Genomic DNA, 27957 nt, shown 5'->3' with positions numbered 1-27957 from the left:
AAAAAACATTATCAGGGGTATCGCGTTAGTGTTTGAACATCTCATTCGGAAGAAGAGGACGGGAAATATCAATATAATTACACGAAACACAGATTATATATCTGCGTGAAACTCGCAGCATCGACGCTGCTGCAGCCTGATAGAGAAAGGACTATACCAACTCCGGCATAGGGAGGGGGTTACCTGAATTCAAATTATATTCACTGGGAAAATATAGAGCTACAAACAGCTCGATTATGATGTTAAAATTAAAAGTCATATTCATTTTTTATTAAAAGATCCCCGGTATCACAATTTCCTTTGCGGTTCATATTAGATGAATTGTTAAACCGCGCTGATCGGTTTGTATTTTGTGATTGGTATATTCCTCGTCCTGTGGGAGACAGACCCGTTCAGACACTGAGGGAGAGCAGAGAGGAGGTGAGAGAGTCTGCATGGAGCTCTACAATGTGTTTATAAACTACACAGCGCTGTTATATTGTATTATTTTGAAAGGTCCGGGTTGTAGTGTGGTAGGAGCGCGTTGTTTTATCCGTTCAGACACTGAGGGAGAGCAGAGAGGAGGTGAGAGAGTCTGCATGGAGCTCTACAATGTGTTTATAAACTACAGAGCGCTGTTATATTGTATTATTTTGAAAGGTCCGGGTTGTAGTGTGGTAGGAGCGCGTTGTTTTATCCGTTCAGACACTGAGGGAGAGCAGAGAGGAGGTGAGAGAGTCTGCATGGAGCTCTACAATGTGTTTATAAACTACAGAGCGCTGTTATATTGTATTATTTTGAAAGGTCCGGGTTGTAGTGTGGTAGGAGCGCGTTGTTTTATCCGTTCAGACACTGAGGGAGAGCAGAGAGGAGGTGAGAGAGTCTGCATGGAGCTCTACAATGTGTTTATAAACTACAGAGCGCTGTTATATTGTATTATTTTGAAAGGTCCGGGTTGTAGTGTGGTAGGAGCGCGTTGTTTTATCCGTTCAGACACTGAGGGAGAGCAGAGAGGAGGTGAGAGAGTCTGCATGGAGCTCTACAATGTGTTTATAAACTACAGAGCGCTGTTATATTGTATTATTTTGAAAGGTCCGGGTTGTAGTGTGGTAGGAGCGCGTTGTTTTATCCGTTCAGACACTGAGGGAGAGCAGAGAGGAGGTGAGAGAGTCTGCATGGAGCTCTACAATGTGTTTATAAACTACAGAGCGCTGTTATATTGTATTATTTTGAAAGGTCCGGGTTGTAGTGTGGTAGGAGCGCGTTGTTTTATCCGTTCAGACACTGAGGGAGAGCAGAGAGGAGGTGAGAGAGTCTGCATGGAGCTCTACAATGTGTTTATAAACTACAGAGCGCTGTTATATTGTATTATTTTGAAAGGTCCGGGTTGTAGTGTGGTAGGAGCGCGTTGTTTTATCCGTTCAGACACTGAGGGAGAGCAGAGAGGAGGTGAGAGAGTCTGCATGGAGCTCTACAATGTGTTTATAAACTACAGAGCGCTGTTATATTGTATTATTTTGAAAGGTCCGGGTTGTAGTGTGGTAGGAGCGCGTTGTTTTATCCGTTCAGACACTGAGGGAGAGCAGAGAGGAGGTGAGAGAGTCTGCATGGAGCTCTACAATGTGTTTATAAACTACAGAGCGCTGTTATATTGTATTATTTTGAAAGGTCCGGGTTGTAGTGTGGTAGGAGCGCGTTGTTTTATCCGTTCAGACACTGAGGGAGAGCAGAGAGGAGGTGAGAGAGTCTGCATGGAGCTCTACAATGTGTTTATAAACTACAGAGCGCTGTTATATTGTATTATTTTGAAAGGTCCGGGTTGTAGTGTGGTAGGAGCGCGTTGTTTTATCCGTTCAGACACTGAGGGAGAGCAGAGAGGAGGTGAGAGAGTCTGCATGGAGCTCTACAATGTGTTTATAAACTACAGAGCGCTGTTATATTGTATTATTTTGAAAGGTCCGGGTTGTAGTGTGGTAGGAGCGCGTTGTTTTATCCGTTCAGACACTGAGGGAGAGCAGAGAGGAGGTGAGAGAGTCTGCATGGAGCTCTACAATGTGTTTATAAACTACACAGCGCTGTTATATTGTATTATTTTGAAAGGTCCGGGTTGTAGTGTGGTAGGAGCGCGTTGTTTTATCCGTTCAGACACTGAGGGAGAGCAGAGAGGAGGTGAGAGAGTCTGCATGGAGCTCTACAATGTGTTTATAAACTACAGAGCGCTGTTATATTGTATTATTTTGAAAGGTCCGGGTTGTAGTGTGGTAGGAGCGCGTTGTTTTATCCGTTCAGACACTGAGGGAGAGCAGAGAGGAGGTGAGAGAGTCTGCATGGAGCTCTACAATGTGTTTATAAACTACAGAGCGCTGTTATATTGTATTATTTTGAAAGGTCCGGGTTGTAGTGTGGTAGGAGCGCGTTGTTTTATCCGTTCAGACACTGAGGGAGAGCAGAGAGGAGGTGAGAGAGTCTGCATGGAGCTCTACAATGTGTTTATAAACTACAGAGCGCTGTTATATTGTATTATTTTGAAAGGTCCGGGTTGTAGTGTGGTAGGAGCGCGTTGTTTTATCCGTTCAGACACTGAGGGAGAGCAGAGAGGAGGTGAGAGAGTCTGCATGGAGCTCTACAATGTGTTTATAAACTACAGAGCGCTGTTATATTGTATTATTTTGAAAGGTCCGGGTTGTAGTGTGGTAGGAGCGCGTTGTTTTATCCGTTCAGACACTGAGGGAGAGCAGAGAGGAGGTGAGAGAGTCTGCATGGAGCTCTACAATGTGTTTATAAACTACAGAGCGCTGTTATATTGTATTATTTTGAAAGGTCCGGGTTGTAGTGTGGTAGGAGCGCGTTGTTTTATCCGTTCAGACACTGAGGGAGAGCAGAGAGGAGGTGAGAGAGTCTGCATGGAGCTCTACAATGTGTTTATAAACTACAGAGCGCTGTTATATTGTATTATTTTGAAAGGTCCGGGTTGTAGTGTGGTAGGAGCGCGTTGTTTTATCCGTTCAGACACTGAGGGAGAGCAGAGAGGAGGTGAGAGAGTCTGCATGGAGCTCTACAATGTGTTTATAAACTACAGAGCGCTGTTATATTGTATTATTTTGAAAGGTCCGGGTTGTAGTGTGGTAGGAGCGCGTTGTTTTATCCGTTCAGACACTGAGGGAGAGCAGAGAGGAGGTGAGAGAGTCTGCATGGAGCTCTACAATGTGTTTATAAACTACAGAGCGCTGTTATATTGTATTATTTTGAAAGGTCCGGGTTGTAGTGTGGTAGGAGCGCGTTGTTTTACCCGTTCAGACACTGAGGGAGAGCAGAGAGGAGGTGAGAGAGTCTGCATGGAGCTCTACAATGTGTTTATAAACTACAGAGCGCTGTTATATTGTATTATTTTGAAAGGTCCGGGTTGTAGTGTGGTAGGAGCGCGTTGTTTTACCCGTTCAGACACTGAGGGAGAGCAGAGAGGAGGTGAGAGAGTCTGCATGGAGCTCTACAATGTGTTTATAAACTACAGAGCGCTGTTATATTGTATTATTTTGAAAGGTCCGGGTTGTAGTGTGGTAGGAGCGCGTTGTTTTATCCGTTCAGACACTGAGGGAGAGCAGAGAGGAGGTGAGAGAGTCTGCATGGAGCTCTACAATGTGTTTATAAACTACAGAGCGCTGTTATATTGTATTATTTTGAAAGGTCCGGGTTGTAGTGTGGTAGGAGCGCGTTGTTTTATCCGTTCAGACACTGAGGGAGAGCAGAGAGGAGGTGAGAGAGTCTGCATGGAGCTCTACAATGTGTTTATAAACTACAGAGCGCTGTTATATTGTATTATTTTGAAAGGTCCGGGTTGTAGTGTGGTAGGAGCGCGTTGTTTTATCCGTTCAGACACTGAGGGAGAGCAGAGAGGAGGTGAGAGAGTCTGCATGGAGCTCTACAATGTGTTTATAAACTACAGAGCGCTGTTATATTGTATTATTTTGAAAGGTCCGGGTTGTAGTGTGGTAGGAGCGCGTTGTTTTATCCGTTCAGACACTGAGGGAGAGCAGAGAGGAGGTGAGAGAGTCTGCATGGAGCTCTACAATGTGTTTATAAACTACAGAGCGCTGTTATATTGTATTATTTTGAAAGGTCCGGGTTGTAGTGTGGTAGGAGCGCGTTGTTTTATCCGTTCAGACACTGAGGGAGAGCAGAGAGGAGGTGAGAGAGTCTGCATGGAGCTCTACAATGTGTTTATAAACTACAGAGCGCTGTTATATTGTATTATTTTGAAAGGTCCGGGTTGTAGTGTGCTAGGAGCGCGTTGTTTTATCCGTTCAGACACTGAGGGAGAGCAGAGAGGAGGTGAGAGAGTCTGCATGGAGCTCTACAATGTGTTTATAAACTACAGAGCGCTGTTATATTGTATTATTTTGAAAGGTCCGGGTTGTAGTGTGGTAGGAGCGCGTTGTTTTATCCGTTCAGACACTGAGGGAGAGCAGAGAGGAGGTGAGAGAGTCTGCATGGAGCTCTACAATGTGTTTATAAACTACAGAGCGCTGTTATATTGTATTATTTTGAAAGGTCCGGGTTGTAGTGTGGTAGGAGCGCGTTGTTTTACCCGTTCAGACACTGAGGGAGAGCAGAGAGGAGGTGAGAGAGTCTGCATGGAGCTCTACAATGTGTTTATAAACTACAGAGCGCTGTTATATTGTATTATTTTGAAAGGTCCGGGTTGTAGTGTGGTAGGAGCGCGTTGTTTTACCCGTTCAGACACTGAGGGAGAGCAGAGAGGAGGTGAGAGAGTCTGCATGGAGCTCTACAATGTGTTTATAAACTACAGAGCGCTGTTATATTGTATTATTTTGAAAGGTCCGGGTTGTAGTGTGGTAGGAGCGCGTTGTTTTATCCGTTCAGACACTGAGGGAGAGCAGAGAGGAGGTGAGAGAGTCTGCATGGAGCTCTACAATGTGTTTATAAACTACAGAGCGCTGTTATATTGTATTATTTTGAAAGGTCCGGGTTGTAGTGTGGTAGGAGCGCGTTGTTTTATCCGTTCAGACACTGAGGGAGAGCAGAGAGGAGGTGAGAGAGTCTGCATGGAGCTCTACAATGTGTTTATAAACTACAGAGCGCTGTTATATTGTATTATTTTGAAAGGTCCGGGTTGTAGTGTGGTAGGAGCGCGTTGTATTTGTGAAGCGGCGTGGCTGTGTCAAATTTAACTCGTTATGAAAACATCTAGCGGGTAAATAATGTCTGGCGGTCTCGCAATTTTTGTCGTGAATTTTTTTTTTTTTTTTTTGCTTTTTTCTGTTCTTGAGACAGCGTGCAAGTTAGAGCCTAGCAATCGATGATTTAAAAAAGAGATCAAATATATATTTCAGTATCAAATTATTATTTCACTGACTGCAGTGTGGGTTCAAGTGTACCGTTAAGATTGTAACAGGAGCGGTTTCCAAAGCGTGAATCCTGAGCACATCCCATTGTTTTACACTTACCTGAACAGGCATGGGAAACTGGCTTTCTATCCCGCTTAATCTTGTATTGATCCGGGTCCTGTCATTCCCGTCGTGCATCTGTGTGATGGACAGTTTTGTTCCCGCTCTTTCCACTGCAGTTCTCGTGCTGTAATCGTGCCCCCCCCCCCCTTCTCCCTTCTCCCTTCTCCCTTCCCCCTTCCCCCCCTCCACTCCCCCCTCCAAATAAACGGCCTCTTCCACAGTAACCTAATCTGTATTCCTGTAATCTCATAGTGCTGTATACATCTGTGAAAGTGAACCGAAGCAAATAATATATGAATTGTGAAAGAAAAAATCTCTGCTCTCCTTGAACTAAACTAAACATTTCAACACATTTTCAGATTTGGAGTGGCTGGTAACGGCTCTCACCTGAAGAGCAGAAAGGACACATTCACTGAGGAGACGGTCAGAGCGAGTGACTAGAGCACTAGAGCCGTGCTGCACACCCCACTGACAATACCTGAAGTAAGCGTCTCTCTCTCTATTCATTCAACTTCAATCAGCTTCATACTGGGTTTATATTGTCTCATTGTAACTGAGTGTGTCAGAGCAGTCAGTGTGTTACTGGGCAGGATTGTAATTGTGTGCAATGCTTTGTTTATTATTGTGACATTGTTGCTTAATATATTACAGAAAGAAATGTGTCTGAAAGGCTAAGAGTTTAGCACAAGAATGCGCGTTACAGTACAATTAATCTCTGTTATTGTCACAGATTAAAAGGGGCTGATCACTTGCTTTTAAATTAATTTTTTCAGTAGATCTCTTTTCCATGACTCATTTCCGACTGTTTCTTAAGTGAACAGTACTGTGCAAGTTATTGCTGTACACACAGAGGTGCCTCAAATCAATACTATGCAAGTTATTGCTGTACACACAGAGGTGCCTCAAATCAATACTATGCAAGTTATTGCTCTGCACACAGAGGTGTCCTCAAATCAATACTATGCAAGTTATTGCTGTACACACAGAGGTGCCTCAAATCAATACTATGCAAGTTATTGCTCTGCACACAGAGGTGCCTCAAGTCAATACTATGCAAGTTATTGCTGTACACACAGAGGTGCCTCAAGTCAATACTATGCAAGTTATTGCTCTGCACACAGAGGTGCCTCAAGTCAATACTATGCAAGTTATTGCTCTGCACACAGAGGTGCCTCAGATCAATACTATGCAAGTTATTGCTCTGCACACAGAGGTGCCTCAGATCAATACTATGCAAGTTATTGCTCTGCACACAGAGGTGTCTTAAATCAATACTATGCAAGTTATTGCTCTGCACACAGAGGTGCCTCAAATCAATACTATGCAAGTTATTGCTCTGCACACAGAGGTGCCTCAAATCAGTAATTGCAGTAACATTCTAAACAATTCGCCTTGTTTTTAATAAGTAAAAGCATTATAAGGACAATTCCATGAAAGTGCCACGGCCATGAAAAAAAAAAAGTTGTATTTATCAAAAGCATCTCTCCCTGTATTTGTACTGAAGGGTGTGTGTCAATGCAGGCTGTATTATTATTGCTCTCTTTGTGCCTTTACAGGCATTTAAAATTACTGTTAAAAAAGCAACATTTTCAGAAGTCTGCCTTCCATACACTGTAGCTATCAATGGTAGATGAATGTTTTAGTCACACATTTGTAAATAAGTCACATTTTGACTCTGGGTATGTAATACCAAGTTGTTATTATTATTGTTATTTAATTCTTAGCAGATGCCCTTATCCAGGGCGACTTACAATTGTTACAAGATATCACATTATTTTTTTTACATACAGTTACCCATTTATACAGTTGGTTTTTACTGGGTTAGCAATCTAGGTAAAGTATCTTGCTCAAGGACACAGCAGCAGTGTCCCCCACCTGGGATTGAACCCATGACCCTCCGGTCAAGAGTCCAGAGCCCTGACCACTACTCCACACTGCTGCCCAGTTACTAATATTACATTTTCTTGGGATGAAGGAAAATATTTTAGTGATTCAAAATAATGGTGTTTAAATTAAACCAAATGTCACAGCCATCACATTTTCTTGGTAAAGATTCTATAAAAGTTGGATACTACATTATATATTTTGTTCAAACTTTCTCTGCAAAGCTAATTTTTTAAAATGTATGTTCTGGAATAAAAATGTTGCCCCTTTCTTAATAGTAAGTGCCCAGATTAGCGTCATGGACGTGACAGTTCTGGATGTGACTGGTAGTAAGCTTGATGAGATTGCAGAGTAATCCCATGTCTTATCATGCACAAGCTAAATATTAATTGAAATCACTGAAGGGCATCAGAGCACATTGTCATGAGACCATATAAACAGATCTCAAGACCAAACAATCATGTCGCTCATCTTAATGGGGATTAAAGTGTTTTCTGTCATCTGCTGGTCTTAAATTTTTCTGTTCATGTTAACGCCCCTCCATAGTAAAATGTTAAAATGACAGTTGGTGGCAATGTGCTGAAACACGCACATTTCATTGATTTACTGTAAGATCAACAAAATACAGGTACCTTTAAACTGCAGTCTCATCGTGTTAGTTCAGTCACTTCATTCAAAGCACTTGCATTTCACTTTGCATCTCGTTATTATAACCATTCAGGACGCACTTCAAGAAGCTTTTATTTCTTATTTCTGTTCCAGTTTACATGTTTTTATTTAATAATAGGGGTGCTCTGATAATCGGGAGCCTGTCTGCATGGCACCGATAAGAGGGAATAAACACACACACAATCGGCTATCTGCAGTGTGTGTTATTTTAGCTGATAATGTACACCCATATACATGATTGAATTTCTTCCAGCACAGAATTTAATGTTTGCTCAGGCATGCTTACTAATGATGCAAGAACATTGAGACACTCATTTTACCAGTGCTGTGTATTGTGTGATCATCCTGCAGTAAATATGTCTCTAAAGCGCCGTGTTTGGATTTTTAATATCTGAAGACAACAATAGGATAGCGAGTTGTGTGCAGCAGAACAGACTTGATGCTGCATTAAATCCAACGAGGAACTGCGAGTAGAATATTGTTCTGATGCTTAAAAAAACAATAGATTGAATCCTAAATAACATTGATGGTTTAAAATAATAATAATTATAATTATTTATAATTGTGTGTCTTGCTCAATCTCATTGTTTGCAGGTGTGTTCTGTGGCTTTTTGAAGCTGTAATTGATCACTGTGCCGTCTTGTTTAGTAACAAATTCAAGTTTGTCTGTATTTTGTAAGCGGTTATTTTCATGAGATCTTTTTGTTTTTGATGAAGTGAACAGTTGAAGCTGTGCTTCATTTTGAAGCAGTGTATGCTTACAATAAGAATGGAATGACCACTGTTGTAGTTCACATTGCCTAGACTGTGTTTCTTTTCTACTGTACAGTGCAGGTAGAGGTTATGATATACAGTGCTAGACAGCAAGTGGCTATACAAGTCCATGTCACATTATAGATGTTTTTTTCTGCAGCATTGTTTTTACTTATACAAATGCAATGTGTTATTTTTGTGTGACTGTTAGAAAACAAATGTGTAAATTGCTGTCCAGCACACAGTATAATACAGTCAACCCTCTTCATAGCACCATTACAGAGCAATTTAAGCTCAACAGCATTCTTTTTTAAAGTTAAAAAACCTGTTGAATATGTGCAGGCAAACCATTTTTTTAAACAATGTAAAAAAAAAAAAACTCCTGCTGTTTCCTAAACCGATGCTTTAGTTCAAGTCAGCCTTCATTTATACAAAACCTGCACGTAAACAAACAAACCCCTTCCAGGACTTTGTTTTTAACATTTACTGTGGTTTATAATAGTCACTTGTTTTAGACTGCGTCAAGCCTTTATCAGGTTAAACAAATCAACCCGTTCCATCAAGGTAAGCCATTTGTTTTTATCCATTAGAATGTCTCTAATTGTCCTTCGATTAACAGTATGTGCCTCACTTAGGAGAGAAAACATTTGCGATGTCTTGCTGACTTGCTTTCTCATTTTCAGACGCATGCATGCAGATTTGTTTCTATTGCTCTGGTGTTAAATGTAGGGTCGACTCGCCATGTTGTACTTTCTGTTTTGCTTTGGGAGCGGGAGTGTTGATGACATCGGTATGAACGTTCAGTTAACAACGAATTAGGAAAGCGAGTCAAATGATAACTGCATGACTTTGTTGTTTTAATTGGCCGTGATTATTTCGCTGGCGCTACAATGAGGGAAACTACAATGCTTATATTTGCGTTTGCTTGGCTTGGGAAGTTGGTGGGTGGTGATATAACGGGTACAAATAGCACTGTTTTATATTGGTGACATTTGTTCAAATAGAATAGCTGGCGGTATGCGAGGGGGTCGGTATAAAAGGGGGCGGTATAACGCGGCACAGCTGTACTGCGTTAGTCTTTGTATTCATTTTCTGAAGTAAATGCAACATGTAAACAAAACCTGCTCATTTTTGTCATAAATACAACAAGTTAGGCCAAATAAAGTGTAGTTCGGGTTACGCTGGAAGAAAAAATCGGGTGGGTAGGTACATTTTTATTTTCTTTATTTCCAGACTAAGCAGTGAGCTGGTAAACGTGGCCAGTGCTGGTTTCCAGTACATTAATAACCCTGCTGTACTTTCATCAGTTACACTGTCATCTCACTTCATTCTCCCATCAGTTAATAACCCTGCTGTACTTTCATCAGTTACACTGTCATCTCACTTCATTCTCCCATCAGTTAATAACCCTGCTGTACTTTCATCAGTTACACTGTCATCTCACTTCATTCTCCCATCAGTTAATAACCCTGCTGTACTTTCATCAGTTACACTGTCATCTCACTTCATTCTCCCATCAGTTAATAACCCTGCTGTACTTTCATCAGTTACACTGTCATCTCACTTCATTCTCCCATCAGTTAATAACCCTGCTGTACTTTCATCAGTTACACTGTCATCTCACTTCATTCTCCCATCAGTTAATAACCCTGCTGTACTTTCATCAGTTACACGGTCATCTCGCTTCATTCTCCCATCAGTTAATAACCCTGCTGTACTTTCATCAGTTACACGGTCATCTCGCTTCATTCTTCCATCAGTTAATAACCCTGCTGTACTTTCATCAGTTACACTGTCATCTCGCTTCATTCTCCCATCAGTTAATAACCCTGCTGTACTTTCATCAGTTACACTGTCATCTCACTTCATTCTCCCATCAGTTAATAACCCTGCTGTACTTTCATCAGTTACACTGTCATCTCGCTTCATTCTCCCATCAGTTAATAACCCTGCTGTACTTTCATTAGTTACACTGTCATCTCGCTTCATTCTCCCATCAGTTAATAACCCTGCTGTACTTTCATCAGTTACACTGTCATCTCACTTCATTCTCCCATCAGTTAATAACCCTGCTGTACTTTCATCAGTTACACGGTCATCTCGCTTCATTCTCCCATCAGTTAATAACCCTGCTGTACTTTCATCAGTTACACTGTCATCTCGCTTCATTCTCCCATCAGTTAATAACCCTGCTGTACTTTCATCAGTTACACTGTCATCTCACTTCATTCTCCCATCAGTTAATAACCCTGCTGTACTTTCATCAGTTACACTGTCATCTCACTTCATTCTTCCATCAGTTAATAACCCTGCTGTACTTTCATCAGTTACACTGTCATCTCGCTTCATTCTCCCATCAGTTAATAACCCTGCTGTACTTTCATCAGTTACACGGTCATCTCACCTCATTCTCCCATCAGTTAATAACCCTGCTGTACTTTCATCAGTTACACTGTCTTCTCGCTTCATTCTCCCATCAGTTAATAACCCTGCTGTACTTTCATCAGTTACACTGTCATCTCGCTTCATTCTCCCATCAGTTAATAACCCTGCTGTACTTTCATCAGTTACACTGTCTTCTCGCTTCATTCTCCCATCAGTTAATAACCCTGCTCTACTTTCATTAGTTACACTGTCATCTCACTTCATTCTCCCATCAGTTAATAACCCTGCTGTACTTTCATCAGTTACACTGTCATCTCGCTTCATTCTCCCATCAGTTAATAACCCTGCTGTACTTTCATTAGTTACACTGTCATCTCGCTTCATTCTCCCATCAGTTAATAACCCTGCTGTACTTTCATCAGTTACACTGTCATCTCGCTTCATTCTCCCATCAGTTAATAACCCTGCTGTACTTTCATCAGTTACACGGTCATCTCACTTCATTCTCCCATCAGTTAATAACCCTGCTGTACTTTCATCAGTTACACTGTCATCTCGCTTCATTCTCCCATCAGTTAATAACCCTGCTGTACTTTCATCAGTTACACTGTCATCTCACTTCATTCTCCCATCAGTTAATAACCCTGCTGTACTTTCATCAGATACACTGTCATCTCACTTCATTCTCCCATCAGTTAATAACCCTGCTGTACTTTCATCAGTTACACTGTCATCTCGCTTCATTCTCCCATCAGTTAATAACCCTGCTGTACTTTCATCAGTTACACGGTCATCTCGCTTCATTCTCCCATCAGTTAATAACCCTGCTGAACTTTCATTAGTTACACTGTCATCTCACTTCATTCTCCCATCAGTTAATAACCCTGCTGTACTTTCATCAGTTACACTGTCATCTCACTTCATTCTCCCATCAGTTAATAACCCTGCTGTACTTTCATCAGATACACTGTCATCTCACTTCATTCTCCCATCAGTTAATAACCCTGCTGTACTTTCAGCAGTTACACTGTCATCTCGCTTCATTCTCCCATCAGTTAATAACCCTGCTGTACTTTCATCAGTTACACTGTCATCTCGCTTCATTCTCCCATCAGTTAATAACCCTGCTGTACTTTCATCAGTTACACGGTCATCTCACTTCATTCTCCCATCAGTTAATAACCCTGCTGTACTTTCATCAGTTACACTGTCATCTCGCTTCATTCTCCCATCAGTTAATAACCCTGCTGTACTTTCATCAGTTACACTGTCATCTCGCTTCATTCTCCCATCAGTTAATAACCCTGCTGTACTTTCATCAGTTACACTGTCATCTCGCTTCATTCTCCCATCAGTTAATAACCCTGCTGTACTTTCATCAGTTACACTGTCATCTCGCTTCATTCTCCCATCAGTTAATAACCCTGCTGTAATTTCATCAGTTACACTGTCTTCTCGCTTCATTCTCCCATCAGTTAATAACCCTGCTGTACTTTCATCAGTTACACTGTCATCTCGCTTCATTCTCCCATCAGTTAATAACATTTGCACAGCAAAAACACTGTATATCACATATACATAAATATGAAAACTGTAATACACATTACACAATAAACTACTGTGTAAACAGGTGTAGAAAGTTGTATGCACATACAAAATTATAAAAAATAAATAACTAGTTCTAAAAATAAAACAAAAATATAACATAACAAGCGACATGAATGCGCTTTGAGGGAAACAGAGTTCAAAGGCACATCTATTACAGCTGTCTAATTAGTACAATCCACACAGAAAACACACTTTTCAACGTTACCAGTGCATGTGCCACAGACTGCCTGTTCACAACGGGCGCAGGCTTCCAGTGTTTTGTTTCTGTTGCATTTAGCAGCCTGGCCTTGTCTTTTCCTTCGTGTGCCAGTGGGTGCAGCGCTGGCTGAAGGTTGAGGGGCATTTGCAAGCCGGATTGCACTTCTCTGATCAAAATGTTTCTGCCGCAGCTCCAGGTCTAGCTGCAGAATGAAGTTCCTCCGGGAGATTGTGTTCCCGGTGCACTTCTTGTACAAAACAAAAGCCAGGTCCAAAACATAAAAAAACAGCCACAGGTCACCTGCGAGAACCACCTTTGATAGAATACTGCCGTGCTATTTGATCAAGTACATCCACACCATACTCCGTTGTGTTGTAAAGTGAAACACTCTCTGGCTTTCGTTTAGCTTTGTCCTGATGGTCACTGATTTATGCAGAGAGCTTAGAATTAATAATAATAATAATAATAATAATAATAATAATAATAATAATAATAATAATAATAATAATAATAATAATAATAATAATAATAGTAGTAATAATAATATATGATGTGTAGAATGACTTTCATCAGTGTTTCAAGCACTCAACAGGATTATAATAGGCGGTTGTATTGCAATGTTTTACTGTTCTGTATTTAATATGCATTTTTTGTAAATGGCCCCAACATTTAATCTCAACCTTGTGGGATAAGCCATTACAAAGAAACATTTCAAGAATAATGTCTCATATAAGATTGTTAGTGATATGAGCGAGTTTCTGAAAATTTGCTCGGTGATTTCATTTCCTGCAAAGGGTGAAAGTGCTATTTTAATGATATTTCTGTAAGTTTCAGTAGTTTGACATGTACAAAAGCAGCTGACAGCAGTTACATCATTATATAATAATTGGATTGTTAGGGAACTTGTAAATAAATGACCTACCTGCTTGAAAAATCATACTGTTAGTTGGATGGGAAAATGTTTATTTGCATGTAAATCATTTTATTATGTGAAGATTGGAACTAAGTTTTAGGCTGCCAATAATCAGGATAATAATTAGAATTAATAGTAGAAGATGCTGAACTGGAAAATGCTGCCAATCTGTCTGCTGGGTAGATTGTCTATGGAGGGTTCCCAGCCCAGAATAAAGAAAAGGAGACTCTCTCTCTCTAAACTAGGAGGGCTATCCTTGCCTGCTCTTGAGAAATATTATTTGGCTGCAAGGCTATATTTGGTGCAATACTGGATTTTCAAAAATTTTAATGCCGGTTGTACCCGGTTGTACCCACATGAAACCATTTTGAAAACTATCTGACTATTCATTCCTACCTGGTCCAAAAAACAGCAAAACAGCTGCTATAAATCATTCACATGTGAACGATGATGTCATGGTGACGGTAGACGCCCATTTTAAGGTGTTTTAAACAACCATTGGTTGTTTACCAAATGACTGACATCTCCAAAGGCTCCAACAACCAATCAGGGATGGTTTTATATACTTTCAAAACAAAAGTAGTTAGACAGAAAGCTAGATGAGTTAGTTTATTTATTTTTTTCTCTGTCTGGAGATTTGGCGATCACAAGTACAAGCTTACCAGAAAACAAAATATTAACTGTCGTGAAATATTCACAGGATAAACATCAGAGATGACCGTCCAATCAAAATGCATTGCACTGAAGCCCCAGCCCAAGAGAAATACATTTTATTATGAGGTGCAGCATTTCAGTATCTTAGGTTTCAGTTTAGATGACTGGTATATACCATGATTTTAAAGTGCAGCATTACTGGAGAGCAGACTAAATTGCTTTGCTTTACAGTACCAAGAATGCTTACCGACTGTGGCAAAGTGGTTTGCAGTGTACAGGTGCAGGAGTGATGTGGTGTGTAATTATCAGACAGAGATTTGTAATCCAGTTGAAAGTAATTTATTTTTAACAATCCAGGTCTGGTGACCAAATAATGATCCCTGGCAATACACAGCAATGTGTAGAGCACGGGGTAAATAATAACGGGTTTGCAGTCTCAAATAAAACACACAAGTATCCCTCCTACAATATAAATACACGGTCACCAGTCCTGGGTGCGTGCTGTAGTGCTCGTGGTGGGTTGTACAGGTTTATCAGTGACAATAGTGCAGTGCTGTTCCAGGTTTTGTGCTGGCCCTTGGCAACAGCTCTGGAATGTGTTAGCCATCTATTAATACAACAACAATTATAGGCAAAATAAAACACTCACGTTAAGTTATCACGATACTGCACAGGTCCTTCCAGGTTATTTTCTCGTAACCAAAGCGAAGGAACAGATTGCGATTCTCCGTCCCCATTCATGCCGTCACACATGACCCCTTGGTAAACAAGTGCAGCTGCCCCTCCAATCTGCGACTGCCACGTCTTTTCCCTTCCAGGTCAATGAGTTAATTAACCGGAGTTCCACCCCCTTTCTAGCTGGCCCTTGAACCCTGGGAAAGAACTGTCGGGCCAGCCCGTCCAAGGTACAACTCTGTTCTCGCTACTTATCGCACTGACAGGTCAAGAGGGAGATTTACCACCAAGAATCACTGTGTTTCTGTCACACTGACCCAAAAGAAAACTTTAATTTTTATTACAGAAAGTGTTGATGAGTTGTCAGATCTGTCTGATGTTGAACTTCTTCACATTACGCAGCCATCAAACAATTTGGTGTAAAATGATCCTGATACACAAGTCGAAAGTCACGTTCTGTCAGTCAGACCTCAAACAGGTAGAATGTTCACCGGAGCGGAAGGGTTAAAAGCAGCAGGAGATGGTGCCTCCCTTCCAAATCGAGGCAGATCATTCCACACCTGTGGGGCTCTGAAGCTGAACGCTCTGCCACCTGCCTGCTTTCTCTGTGTCCTTGGAATACTTGTCATGGGTAAGAAAATACATGGGAGTTACTGTTTACATTTCCATGTGAGACGAGTTGTCAGACAGATGTGTAAATGAAGACAATAACACCTGTTTCTTGAAACATCTGATTTGCATGTTCTCAATGCTCCGCTCCATTTCTGATGACAGAATGAAATCTTAATTGGCACGGAATGACCACCTTGGAGTAGAAACACACAAATGACAGGCTTGCTGTTGATTTAAACACTTCCGCCTCTGTGTTCTGGGAGGGGAAATGTCTTCACACAAGGGGTGGTTGATATGATGTCATCGGGCACGCACTGCAGTTCAGGGGCTATGTGCGCGCATACGGGGCCAAAGCCAGCCTAGGTCTGTGCTCAAGTGTAAACAGGGGCTCAAATGATAGGAATCTTAATCTGATAGACCCTGTGACAAAGCACGAATGAATCTGAATCAACAATCTCCCTCTCGACCTGTGAGAGCACTGTACAGCAGGAATTGCGTGCCCCGTACTGAATGTTTCGGCAGTTCATTCCGGGGGCAGTCGGAAGCCGGCCATTCAGGAAAGGGATGGCGTCACGGTACCAGGAGTCCCCGCCCTAGTACGGTAAGCAAAGTTTCATTCATGAATTGGAAGAGACGTGATTGAACTAGCTATCGGAGGGGGCGGGGCTGAGGGTACCTTAGGGGGATGTGATGTCATAATCGGTTCCTTTGTTGTGGTTGATGGGAGGAAACGAGGACTGTTTGGAGCGAGGGTTAAGTGCTTTGTGTTTGTTTTGCAACCGTGTGTCTCTTATCATTCTCAGAATAATTAACCCTTTGCGGTCCTATGTCGGACCTGGTCGGACATTGCAATTATTCCTATCCGGTCCAATGTCGGACCCTGTCCGACATCATCAAAAAAACACAAATAACGGGTTTCTAGTCGTTTTTTCTCCGGAAAAAGCCGAGAAAACCATTCAATGGCCGAGTGGGAGCGACAGGAGCCGAGACAAGCCGATAAAAATAAAAAAAAGGACGTATCTCATGAATAGTCATACTTGCCCCTGGCATCGGATAGGGGCAATCATAAGGAAACAAGCTGACTGATACTGTATCAGCGCACAGAGAATATTACGGACATTTGCAGAGCTTTTTTGAGATGTTATAGTAATAAAATAATGACTTGGATCACGTTATTGAGGAGTTTGGTGATAAAATGAGTGATCAGGAGATGATTGATCGGTATGTACGACTATTATTATTATTATTATTATTATTATTATTATTATTATTATTATTTATTTATTTATTAGCATATGTGAAAGCTATAGCAAACGAAAGGGTGGGGCGGGGCTGGAGATGCCTAATGAGTGCTTTGTTGATATGCAGGGCCTTTTAAACCCGTTTGACTGGGGAAAAAAAATATTTTTAAACAGCACGTCTAAAATTAACTGTGCATGTGAAAATAAATTGGACCTGACGTGCCTGACACGCACTTAATAAATGGACTGCAAATCTGGGAGCTGCAGTCTGGGCCCAGCGATTCACCCGGACTTCACCGCACCTGCACTTAATCAAGCATCGCTGTTTCCAGCACCGCACCTGCACTACGAGCACGCACTGTCCAGAGACGTGACTGTGTTTGTGTTGTGTTTGTGGTTTTTGTGATTATTATTAAGGGACTGCAACCCCTTGTTTTGATGCTGGCAATACCCATTGCTGGGTAGAGCCAGCTTTATTATTTAATTTTTGTTCAAGAAATAAAAAGGAACTTGAACCGTGAACTTTGGGTTTGTCCTTGTCTGGAGCACCTGCATCACCCTTTCACTACTCACTACAACCCACACATTCACAGACCCTGAGTCAGTTCAGGTCCGAGCTGTAAGTGTAAACACACCGATAGAGAACAGATCGTAATACTTCATTTCATTTTCTGCTTTCAGGACTGCCTTATCCTGGTGAAAGCCAAGGAACAAAGATGGAGTTGGTACCTATCTGCATTAAACAGGAGATGCCTGAACTGCAGCCTGTCCACATGAAAGAAGAGACTGAACTGGAGCCTGTCCACATGAAAGAAGAGACTGAACTGGAGCCTGTCCACATGAAAGAAGAGACTGAACTGGAGTCTGTCCACATTAAAGAAGAGACTGAACTGGGGCCTGTCCACATTAAAGAAGAGACTGAACTGGAGCCTGTCCACATTAAAGAAGAGACTGAACTGGAGCCTGTCCACATTAAAGAAGAAGAGACTGAACTGGAGCCTGTCCACATTAAAGAAGAAGAGACTGAACTGGAGCCTGTCCACATTAAAGAGGAAGAGACTGAACTGGAGCCTGTCCACATTAAAGAAGAGACTGAACTGGAGCCTGTGCACATGAAAGAGGAGACTGAACTGGAGCCTGTCCACATTAAAGAAGAAGAGACTGAACTGGAGCCTGTCCACATTAAAGAGGAAGAGGCTGAACTGGAGCCTGTCCACATTAAAGAAGAGACTGAACTGGAGCCTGTGCACATGAAAGAGGAGACTGAACTGGAGCCTGTCCACATTAAAGAAGAGGCTGAACTGGAGCCTGTCCACATTAAAGAAGAGACTGAACTGGAGCCTGTCCACATTAAAGAAGAGACTGAACTGGAGCCTGTCCACATTGAAGGGGAATCTGTTGACTTGTTTAAGGATACAGAAAATATATCCTGGCCAAAGATATTACATCAGTGTAATAAATGTGGGCAGAGCTTCAGCAAGCCAGGAAGCCTAAAAACACACCAGCAGAGTCACACTGGAGAGAAGCCGCACCACTGTACTGAATGTGGAAAGAGCTTCCGTGAGTTAGCAGTCCTAAAAAGACACCAGCGACTTCACACTGGAGAGAAGCCGTATCAATGTACTGTATGTGGGAAGTGCTTCAATGCGTCAGGAAGCCTAAAAAGACACCAGCGACTTCACACTGGAGAGAAGCCATATCAATGTACTGAATGTGGGAAAAGCTTCACTGAGAAAGGAAAACTAAACAAACACCAGCGAATTCACACTGGAGAGAAGCCGTATCAATGTACTGAATGTGGGAAGAGCTTTAGTGCGTCAGGAAACCTAAAAAAACACCAGCGAATTCACACTGGAGAGAAGCCGTATCAATGTACTGAATGTGGAAAGCGCTTCACTGACAAAGGAACTCGAAACAAACACCAGCTAATTCACACTGGAGAGAAGCTGTATCAGTGTATTGAATGTGGGAAGAGTTTCACTGTGTTAGGAAGCCTAAAAAGACACCATCGATTTCACACTAGAGAGAAGCCGTATCAATGTACTGAATGTGGAAAGCGCTTCACTGAGAAAGGAACACTAAACAAACACCAGCGAATTCACACTGGAGAGAAGCCGTATCAATGTACTGAATGTGGGAAGTGCTTCAATGCGTCAGGAAACCTAAAAACACACCAGCGACTTCACACTAGAGAGAAGCCGTATCAATGTACTGAATGTGGAAAGCGCTTCATTGACAAAGGAACACTAAACAAACACCAGCGAATTCACACTGGAGAGAAGCCGTATCAATGTACTGAATGTGGGAAGTGCTTCAATGCGTCAGGAAACCTAAAAACACACCAGCGACTTCACACTAGAGAGAAGCCATATCAATGTATTGAATGTGGAGAGAGCTTCACTAACAAAGGAAAACTAGAAAAACATCAGAGAATTCACACCGGAGAGAAGCCACACCACTGTACTGACTGTGGGAAGAGCTTCAATGTGTCAGGAAAACTAAAAATACACCAGCGCATTCACACTGGAGAGAAGCCATATCAATGTATTGAATGTGGAAAGAGCTTCACTGACAAAGAAAAATTAAAAAAACACCAGCGAATTCACACTGGAGAGAAGCCGTATCACTGTGTTGAATGTGGAGAGAGCTTCAGTGAGTCAGGAAACCTAAATAAACACCAGCGCAGTCACACTGGAGAGAAGCCGTATCACTGTGTTGAATGTGGGGAGAGCTTTAGGCAGTCAGGAAACCTAAATAAACACCAGCGCAGTCACACTGGAGAGAAGCCGTATCATTGTGTTGAATGTGGGGAGAGCTTTAGGCAGTCAGGAAACCTAAATAAACACCAGCGCAGTCACACTGGAGAGAAGCCGTATCATTGTGTTGAATGTGGGGAGAGCTTTAGGCAGTCAGGAACACTAAAAACACACCAGCGCAGTCACACTGGAGAGAAGCCGTATCATTGTGTTGAATGTGGGGAGAGCTTTAGGCAGTCAGGAAACCTAAATAAACACCAGCGCAGTCACACTGGAGAGAAGCCGTATCATTGTGTTGAATGTGGGGAGAGCTTTAGGCAGTCAGGAACACTAAAAGAACACCAGCGCATTCACACTGGAGAGAAGCCGTATCATTGTGTTGAATGTGGGGAGAGCTTTAGGCAGTCAGGAACACTAAAAACACACCAGCGCAGTCACACTGGAGAGAAGCCGTATCATTGTGTTGAATGTGGGGAGAGCTTTAGGCAGTCAGGAACACTAAAAACACACCAGCGCAGTCACACTGGAGAGAAGCCGTATCACTGTCTTGAATGTGGGGAGAGCTTTAGGCAGTCAGGAACACTAAAAACACACCAGCGCAGTCACACTGGAGAGAAGCCGTATCATTGTGTTGAATGTGGGGAGAGCTTTAGGCAGTCAGGAACACTAAAAACACACCAGCGAATTCACACTGGATCCAGCCTCCCTCCTCTCCCAGTCCCTCACCTCTCCACCCTGCTTGCTTGAGTGTGTGGAGAGCTGTCTGATTCCTTGTCTCTCTCTCTCACCCTGCAGTAAATGAAGGGGGTCCCCAGGAGTGAGCCAGCCTGAATCCAGAGACACTGAGAAGGGGAGCATGTCAAACTGAAGGAGACAGACCCATTCTTTCAGAATGAACTGCATTGGAAATTAATCTCACTTATCATGCTGTGAGGATTTATGCCAAGCTTGTTTCTGTGAACACATTAAACAACGTTGCCGATAACACATCATATTTTTAAAATACCATTACTGTACCAGTGTCGGTGAGAACAGAAGTGAATTATTTATAAGAAACTAAAACTAAAAATCTCTTCATGGGTGTGGCAGCAGTGTGCCCTTCATATTACTAGAATGGTCTGTAAGCTATTGCACCAGTGCAAGCACAAGCTGAAACAACCTTTTTTTCTTTTTTTTATTTCACATGGTGCAAACTTTGCACTGGAGCAAGTGCTGTTTTGGGTTTGAATGAACTTGACTGCTTTGAGTGTTTAAAGGGCACATACAGACCTTTTATTTTATTGTGTTACATGTTCCCATGTGTTTACGTACGGTGTGTATTGTTTTCATTTTTTTATACATTTTGACCACTTTTTTAAACTTTTAAATTGCATTCACTGCCTCAAGATGGCTTCCCATGTACCTACATGGACCTCTCAGAACTACATTTCCCATCCTCCTCCTGCTCACATATGTAACTGAGATGAATTTACCAATGAGCAGGAGGATGATGGGAAATGTAGTTCTGAGAGGTCCTTGAGGCAGTGAATGCAATTTAAAAGTTTAAAAAAGTGGTCAAAATATAAAAATAAAACAACAAATTAAACAATACACACACCTTCCGTAAGCAGTTGTAGCAACACATGGGAACATGCGACACAATCAAATAAAAAGGTCCTTATGCACCCTTTAAGTACTGAGAACCTCCAAGCTTGTTGTATACTGGAGCCCTGCTTCAATGCAGTGGGATTGAAATACAATTCCTATCATTTTTATTGTGTAAATTGCTGTGTGTGCAATTATGACAGACCCACAATATTAGAGCTGTATAAATATACTGTAAAGCATGAAAGGTTTGCAAGTAAAAGAGTCATAAAAGTTGCATTTACTCAAATCTGCAATACATACATGCTACAACATTACCATCATTACTACATTCATAGTTATACAGTTTATGAATAATTGATATAAACAATCTGCAGAGTGAAGTTGCCTCAGACTGTTTGACAGAAAGATAGCTGGTGCTTTTGTGGAATCACCATTAGCTGTTTATTCCTTTTGGGCAAAATATGGCTTGTTTGCTTGTATTGTGTATCAGTATGATATCATTAGAGTGACAATGCAGTACATCCAAAGGCAGGCTTAGTTATTTATAAAGGATTTCATTGACATTGAGTTTGAGTTCCTGTATGTTTTCCAGTATCTGTGTGTATAAAGGGCACATTATTATGTTTCCATTACCTCTGTATGTAAAAGGTTTCTCATTGTTTAAACTGCCATTGATTCCTGAGATACAGATCTGCAGTGGAACTGAACAAACCCAAGAGAGACATTGAAAGAGGGGAAGATGCTGCTGCTTGTGGTGAATATTCCCTGAAGATGATATTAATACATGAAAGTGTATTATAAATGTAACTGGACAGATTAATGCAATCTCTGTGTCTTGAAGAAAAAGGGCTCCTTTCCTGCAGACACACTGAACTGTGTGACCCCTGAACTAGGTGAGCAGGGCTGGGTGGCATCTGGACTGGATTAGGCTGAAAGGACAGTTGAATTCTGTACAGATAATTCACAGCGGCAACAAGAAGCGGTTTGGTGCGAGGAAGACATAAAGCATCGATGTCCTAGCGGAAAAGGACATTAAACATCAAAGGACTGAGTTTTAAGGTGCAAGATGAACAAATGACCAATGCAGATAGCAACCTAGCATAGAGAAATGCTATAAATATTCAAGCAAAACTAAACATGTTGTGCTCCACTTTGATTGCTAAACTAATTGCTGTCACTCTGCTATGCCAAGCTGCAACTCCAGGACTCTGACTGAGAACACGACCCAAAAAGGGAAGGCAAGCTAGTAAACGAGCAAATGCAGAGAGACTGAGTTTGCTGTAAGCCAGTATAGTTCCAGTTGCGTTTTCCTCTCATGAAACTAAATTAATTAATTGTAACACTATCACGTACAATTGAAATGTTAATTGTTTAGTTTGCACACCTTGTGTGTGAAATAACGTTTTAGTGAAACTTGATTAAGTAACAATAAGTAATCTATCTCATAGTTGGATGAAGAATGTATTTTAAAGTAATCTTGCTATATCGTTAAACAATTTACTATTAGTAAGCTTTAGTGTGATCTATTGTAAGATTGTCTGAACCATTTCAGTTTAGGCTGTATGTGTGTGTGTGAGTGTAAGCAGTGTCATATTTCACTGGCCCTGCTAGCTGCTTTAACGCAGGCTGAGAGCTTTGACTTTATGACTGTTATGCTTAGAAAACCAAGAGATTGACTTAATGACTTTTGTGATTTCTGTTTAATATTTGTGCTCTGAATACAATACTACTATTGATGAAACATTCCTTGTGTCTAGAGTGTGTATGTGGGTTCATAGTAAATCCTCAATCGTGTAAAACATCAATTAAATAGGTTTTATACGAGAACTAATCAATCTAGATAAAACTCTAAACTCTCAATTATAGAATTGTTCTTAGAGGCTTTGTGAAATGAGAAATGGGATTACCTCTGTGTCATGGAATTCCTTTGCTAGTGTATCATGATGTAAGCCCTGGAGTGTGGGCTCAGTCTTCATGAAATGAGAAATGGAATTCCTTTGCTAGTGTCTCATGATGTAAGCCCTGGAGTGTGGGCTCAGTCTTCATGAAATGAGAAATGGGATTCCTTTGCTAGTGTATCATGATGTAAGCCCTGGAGTGTGGGCTCAGTCTTCATGAAATGAGAAATGGAATTCCTTTGCTAGTGTATCATGATGTAAGCCCTGGAGTGTGGGCTCAGTCTTCATGAAATGAGAAATGGGATTCCCTCTGTATCATGGAATTCCTTTGCTAGTGTCTCATGATGTAAGCCCTGGAGTGTGGGCTCAGTCTTCATGAAATGAGAAATGGAATTCCTTTGCTAGTGTATCATGATGTAAGCCCTGGAGTGTGGGCTCAGTCCTCATGAAATGAGAAATGGAATTCCTTTGCTAGTGTCTCGTGATGTAAGCCCTGGAGTGTGGGCTCAGTCTTCATGAAATGAGAAATGGAATTCCTTTGCTAGTGTATCATGATGTAAGCCCTGGAGTGTGGGCTCAGTCTTCATGAAATGAGAAATGGAATTCCTTTGCTAGTGTATCATGATGTAAGCCCTGGAGTGTGGGCTCAGTCTTCATGAAATGAGAAATGGGATTCCCTCTGTATCATGGAATTCCTTTGCTAGTGTATCATGATGTAAGCCCTGGAGTGTGGGCTCAGTCCTCATGAAATGAGAAATGGAATTCCTTTGCTAGTGTCTCATGATGTAAGCCCTGGAGTGTGGGCTCAGTCTTCATGAAATGAGAAATGGAATTCCTTTGCTAGTGTCTCATGATGTAAGCCCTGGAGTGTGGGCTCAGTCTTCATGAAATGAGAAATGGAATTCCTTTGCTAGTGTATCATGATGTAAGCCCTGGAGTGTGGGCTCAGTCTTCATGAAATGAGAAATGGAATTCCTTTGCTAGTGTCTCATGATGTAAGCCCTGTAGTGTGGGCTCAGTCTTCATGAAATGAGAAATGGAATTCCTTTGCTAGTGTATCATGATGTAAGCCCTGGAGTGTGGGCTCAGTCTTCATGAAATGAGAAATGGAATTCCTTTGCTAGTGTATCATGATGTAAGCCCTGGAGTGTGGGCTCAGTCTTCATGAAATGAGAAATGGAATTCCTTTGCTAGTGTCTCATGATGTAAGCCCTGTAGTGTGGGCTCAGTCTTCATGAAATGAGAAATGGAATTCCTTTGCTAGTGTATCATGATGTAAGCCCTGGAGTGTGGGCTCAGTCTTCATGAAATGAGAAATGGAATTCCTTTGCTAGTGTCTCATGATGTAAGCCCTGTAGTGTGGGCTCAGTCTTCATGAAATGAGAAATGGAATTCCTTTGCTAGTGTATCATGATGTAAGCCCTGGAGTGTGGGCTCAGTCTTCATGAAATGAGAAATGGGATTCCCTCTGTATCATGGAATTCCTTTGCTAGTGTATCATGATGTAAGCCCTGGAGTGTGGGCTCAGTCCTCATGAAATGAGAAATGGAATTCCTTTGCTAGTGTCTCATGATGTAAGCCCTGGAGTGTGGGCTCAGTCTTCATGAAATGAGAAATGGAATTCCTTTGCTAGTGTCTCATGATGTAAGCCCTGGAGTGTGGGCTCAGTCTTCATGAAATGAGAAATGGAATTCCTTTGCTAGTGTATCATGATGTAAGCCCTGGAGTGTGGGCTCAGTCTTCATGAAATGAGAAATGGAATTCCTTTGCTAGTGTCTCATGATGTAAGCCCTGTAGTGTGGGCTCAGTCTTCATGAAATGAGAAATGGAATTCCTTTGCTAGTGTATCATGATGTAAGCCCTGGAGTGTGGGCTCAGTCTTCATGAAATGAGAAATGGAATTCCTTTGCTAGTGTATCATGATGTAAGCCCTGGAGTGTGGGCTCAGTCTTCATGAAATGAGAAATGGAATTCCTTTGCTAGTGTCTCATGATGTAAGCCCTGTAGTGTGGGCTCAGTCTTCATGAAATGAGAAATGGAATTCCTTTGCTAGTGTATCATGATGTAAGCCCTGGAGTGTGGGCTCAGTCTTCATGAAATGAGAAATGGGATTCCCTCTGTATCATGGAATTCCTTTGCTAGTGTATCATGATGTAAGCCCTGGAGTGTGGGCTCAGTCCTCATGAAATGAGAAATGGAATTCCTTTGCTAGTGTCTCATGATGTAAGCCCTGGAGTGTGGGCTCAGTCTTCATGAAATGAGAAATGGAATTCCTTTGCTAGTGTCTCATGATGTAAGCCCTGGAGTGTGGGCTCAGTCTTCATGAAATGAGAAATGGAATTCCTTTGCTAGTGTATCATGATGTAAGCCCTGGAGTGTGGGCTCAGTCTTCATGAAATGAGAAATGGAATTCCTTTGCTAGTGTCTCATGATGTAAGCCCTGTAGTGTGGGCTCAGTCTTCATGAAATGAGAAATGGAATTCCTTTGCTAGTGTATCATGATGTAAGCCCTGGAGTGTGGGCTCAGTCTTCATGAAATGAGAAATGGGATTCCCTCTGTATCATGGAATTCCTTTGCTAGTGTCTCATGATGTAAGCCCTGGAGTGTGGGCTCAGTCTTCATGAAATGAGAAATGGAATTCCTTTGCTAGTGTATCATGATGTAAGCCCTGGAGTGTGGGCTCAGTCTTCATGAAATGAGAAATGGAATTCCTTTGCTAGTGTATCATGATGTAAGCCCTGGAGTGTGGGCTCAGTCTTCATGAAATGAGAAATGGAATTCCTTTGCTAGTGTATCATGATGTAAGCCCTGGAGTGTGTGCTCAGTCTTCATGAAATGAGAAATGGAATTCCTTTGCTAGTGTATCATGATGTAAGCCCTGGAGTGTGGGCTCAGTCTTCATGAAATGAGAAATGGAATTCCTTTGCTAGTGTCTCATGATGTAAGCCCTGGAGTGTGGGCTCAGTCTTCATGAAATGAGAAATGGAATTCCTTTGCTAGTGTATCATGATGTAAGCCCTGGAGTGTGGGCTCAGTCTTCTCTGCTGCCTGCTTGTTCTCAGTGTGTGAGTTCAGCTGCATTTCCAGTGTCCTGAGCTGGGCTTTGAACACACTGGGGACGCAGCTGAGAACAAGCCTGGCCCACGACTCAGGGGTTTTGTTTTAGATCAGATAACAAGATGATAAACCTTATACGCATAACACTGTTTTATTGTTTTTACATTTTTTTTCTATGAATTTATTAGGACTCAGAATCTCTTTGCATTCATTGTGTTGCAATTTAGACATTTTCACTTTACGTATTAAAAAGCACAGATAAGTCTATTAGAAATAGACTACAACTCTGGCTAAAGGTTTTGCCTCACTCTGTGGAATGAACTAATTTTGCTTCATAAATTCGAATGAAATCTGCTGAATAATGTTACATGAACACATTGAATTACACACTGCTTTGTAGTTTTCCATATACTGAATGAAAAAGTGACATTTTGAAATCTATGATGAAGTACTGTACTACTATTATGGCATCCAGTAGACACTTGTGATATCCTTGTGTAGTTTCTTTGATTTCACAATGTTAAATAAAAGTTCTGAATTATGTTCATATAGTTGTTTTTTTTTGTTTTGTTTTTAACTATACCAACAAATTCTAGGTGATGCTAAACTTTTGTCTGAGCTGTACATATATATCAGCACTGCCATTACAGTAGAATGTTTAAAGCTTTATATATTGTGTATCAATTGCATCCTGTAAGACAGTGTGAAGTGTAGATCATGCTATTAAAAGAGAACACCTTTACACATTTCACTATTCAGAAGCCACTAATAAACTTTGCATTGATTTTACACTGAACTGTTGTGAAGTGTTTTTTCTTTATTGCTTTACTGCTCGGCTCCACTATTTGTGCTGCCTGTCTAAGAGAAGAGAAGTCTATTAATCCAAACAGCATGCAGATTGATTTAGATTGGATCAGGAGCAATGGATCCTCAAACAGGTTTGCACTGTACAGGGATGTCATGCATGCGGAAATGGGAAAAACAACAAACAAAATCCAGCATTACTTTAAAACATTAAGGTCACTGTGACAGGAATGGCTGAGTGGTGACGTCACGGCAGAAGAAGGGACAACAAAAACAAAAAGGTATGGTGCAGTGGCGCGGGCGCCATTTTATTTAAAGCAAACAAAAAATAAATAAAATATTCAAACAGAGCAAAATAAAAGGGTAAACAAAAACAAATCACGAACACAAAATAAATCAAACACAGGTCAGACTGGGCAGCTTGCCTTCACTGTTCCTATGTTATTTTCTTTTAGTTTCGTTTCCAATCTCCGTCTTGCTCTCTCCGCACCTACAACACCCACCACGAGCTAGAGAGATGCAGGCTTTTTATAACAGGTGACCATCTCCCGATTAGCAACAAATTAAATCACTTAATTCATTCGGGAGATGGCCACCTTCTGCACGAGTTTTAATTAATTATGTTGTGGATGGGGCTAAACAAAACAAACCGGCTACGCCGTCATTTAATCAAAACAATAACAAATACGGCGCTCGCCGACATAAATACAATACAATAAAAATAATACAAAATAAATACACTGCACAGGGGCGGAGGGGGAGACCCCGATCTAAAAATAAATAAACCATGTACAGGGCTGCTCGCCCTGTTACA

General features: G+C 41.5%; 2 protein-coding genes across 4 annotated transcripts in view; both read left to right on the top strand.

Moving 5' to 3' along the window:
- Window positions 1-27957, top strand: part of LOC117965878 (zinc finger protein 501-like) — a 628111-nt gene that overhangs the window by 315115 nt on the left and 285039 nt on the right. The gene's annotated exons all lie outside the window — the stretch shown is intronic.
- On the top strand, window positions 19-27135 carry LOC131722012 (gastrula zinc finger protein XlCGF26.1-like). Of its 3 annotated transcripts, XM_059015539.1 has the most exons (4): window positions 236-420; window positions 5807-5930; window positions 17722-19692; window positions 20592-27135. In XM_059015539.1, the coding sequence occupies exons 3-4, from the start codon at window positions 17757-17759 to the stop codon at window positions 20615-20617; spliced, it is 1962 nt and encodes a 653-aa protein (XP_058871522.1). In that variant the 5' UTR covers window positions 236-420; window positions 5807-5930; window positions 17722-17756; the 3' UTR covers window positions 20618-27135. The 3 variants fall into 3 exon arrangements, with proteins under 3 accessions (XP_058871520.1, XP_058871522.1, XP_058871521.1); XM_059015537.1 differs by having other exon boundaries at window positions 19-420; window positions 17722-27135; XM_059015538.1 differs by lacking the exon at window positions 236-420 and adding an exon at window positions 4689-4740 and having other exon boundaries at window positions 17722-27135.

Source organism: Acipenser ruthenus, chromosome 50 (genome assembly GCF_902713425.1).
Source record: "Acipenser ruthenus chromosome 50, fAciRut3.2 maternal haplotype, whole genome shotgun sequence".
NCBI lineage: Eukaryota > Metazoa > Chordata > Actinopteri > Acipenseriformes > Acipenseridae > Acipenser > Acipenser ruthenus.
Note: the sequence above shows the minus strand (reverse complement) of the source record. Positions and strands in the feature narration are given on the sequence as shown.

What these genes read in the sequence shown, in the direction of transcription:
- LOC131722012 (XM_059015537.1), top strand. Translation starts at nt 17,757, where the DNA reads ATGGAGTTGGTACCTATCTGCATTAAACAGGAGATGCCTGAACTGCAG.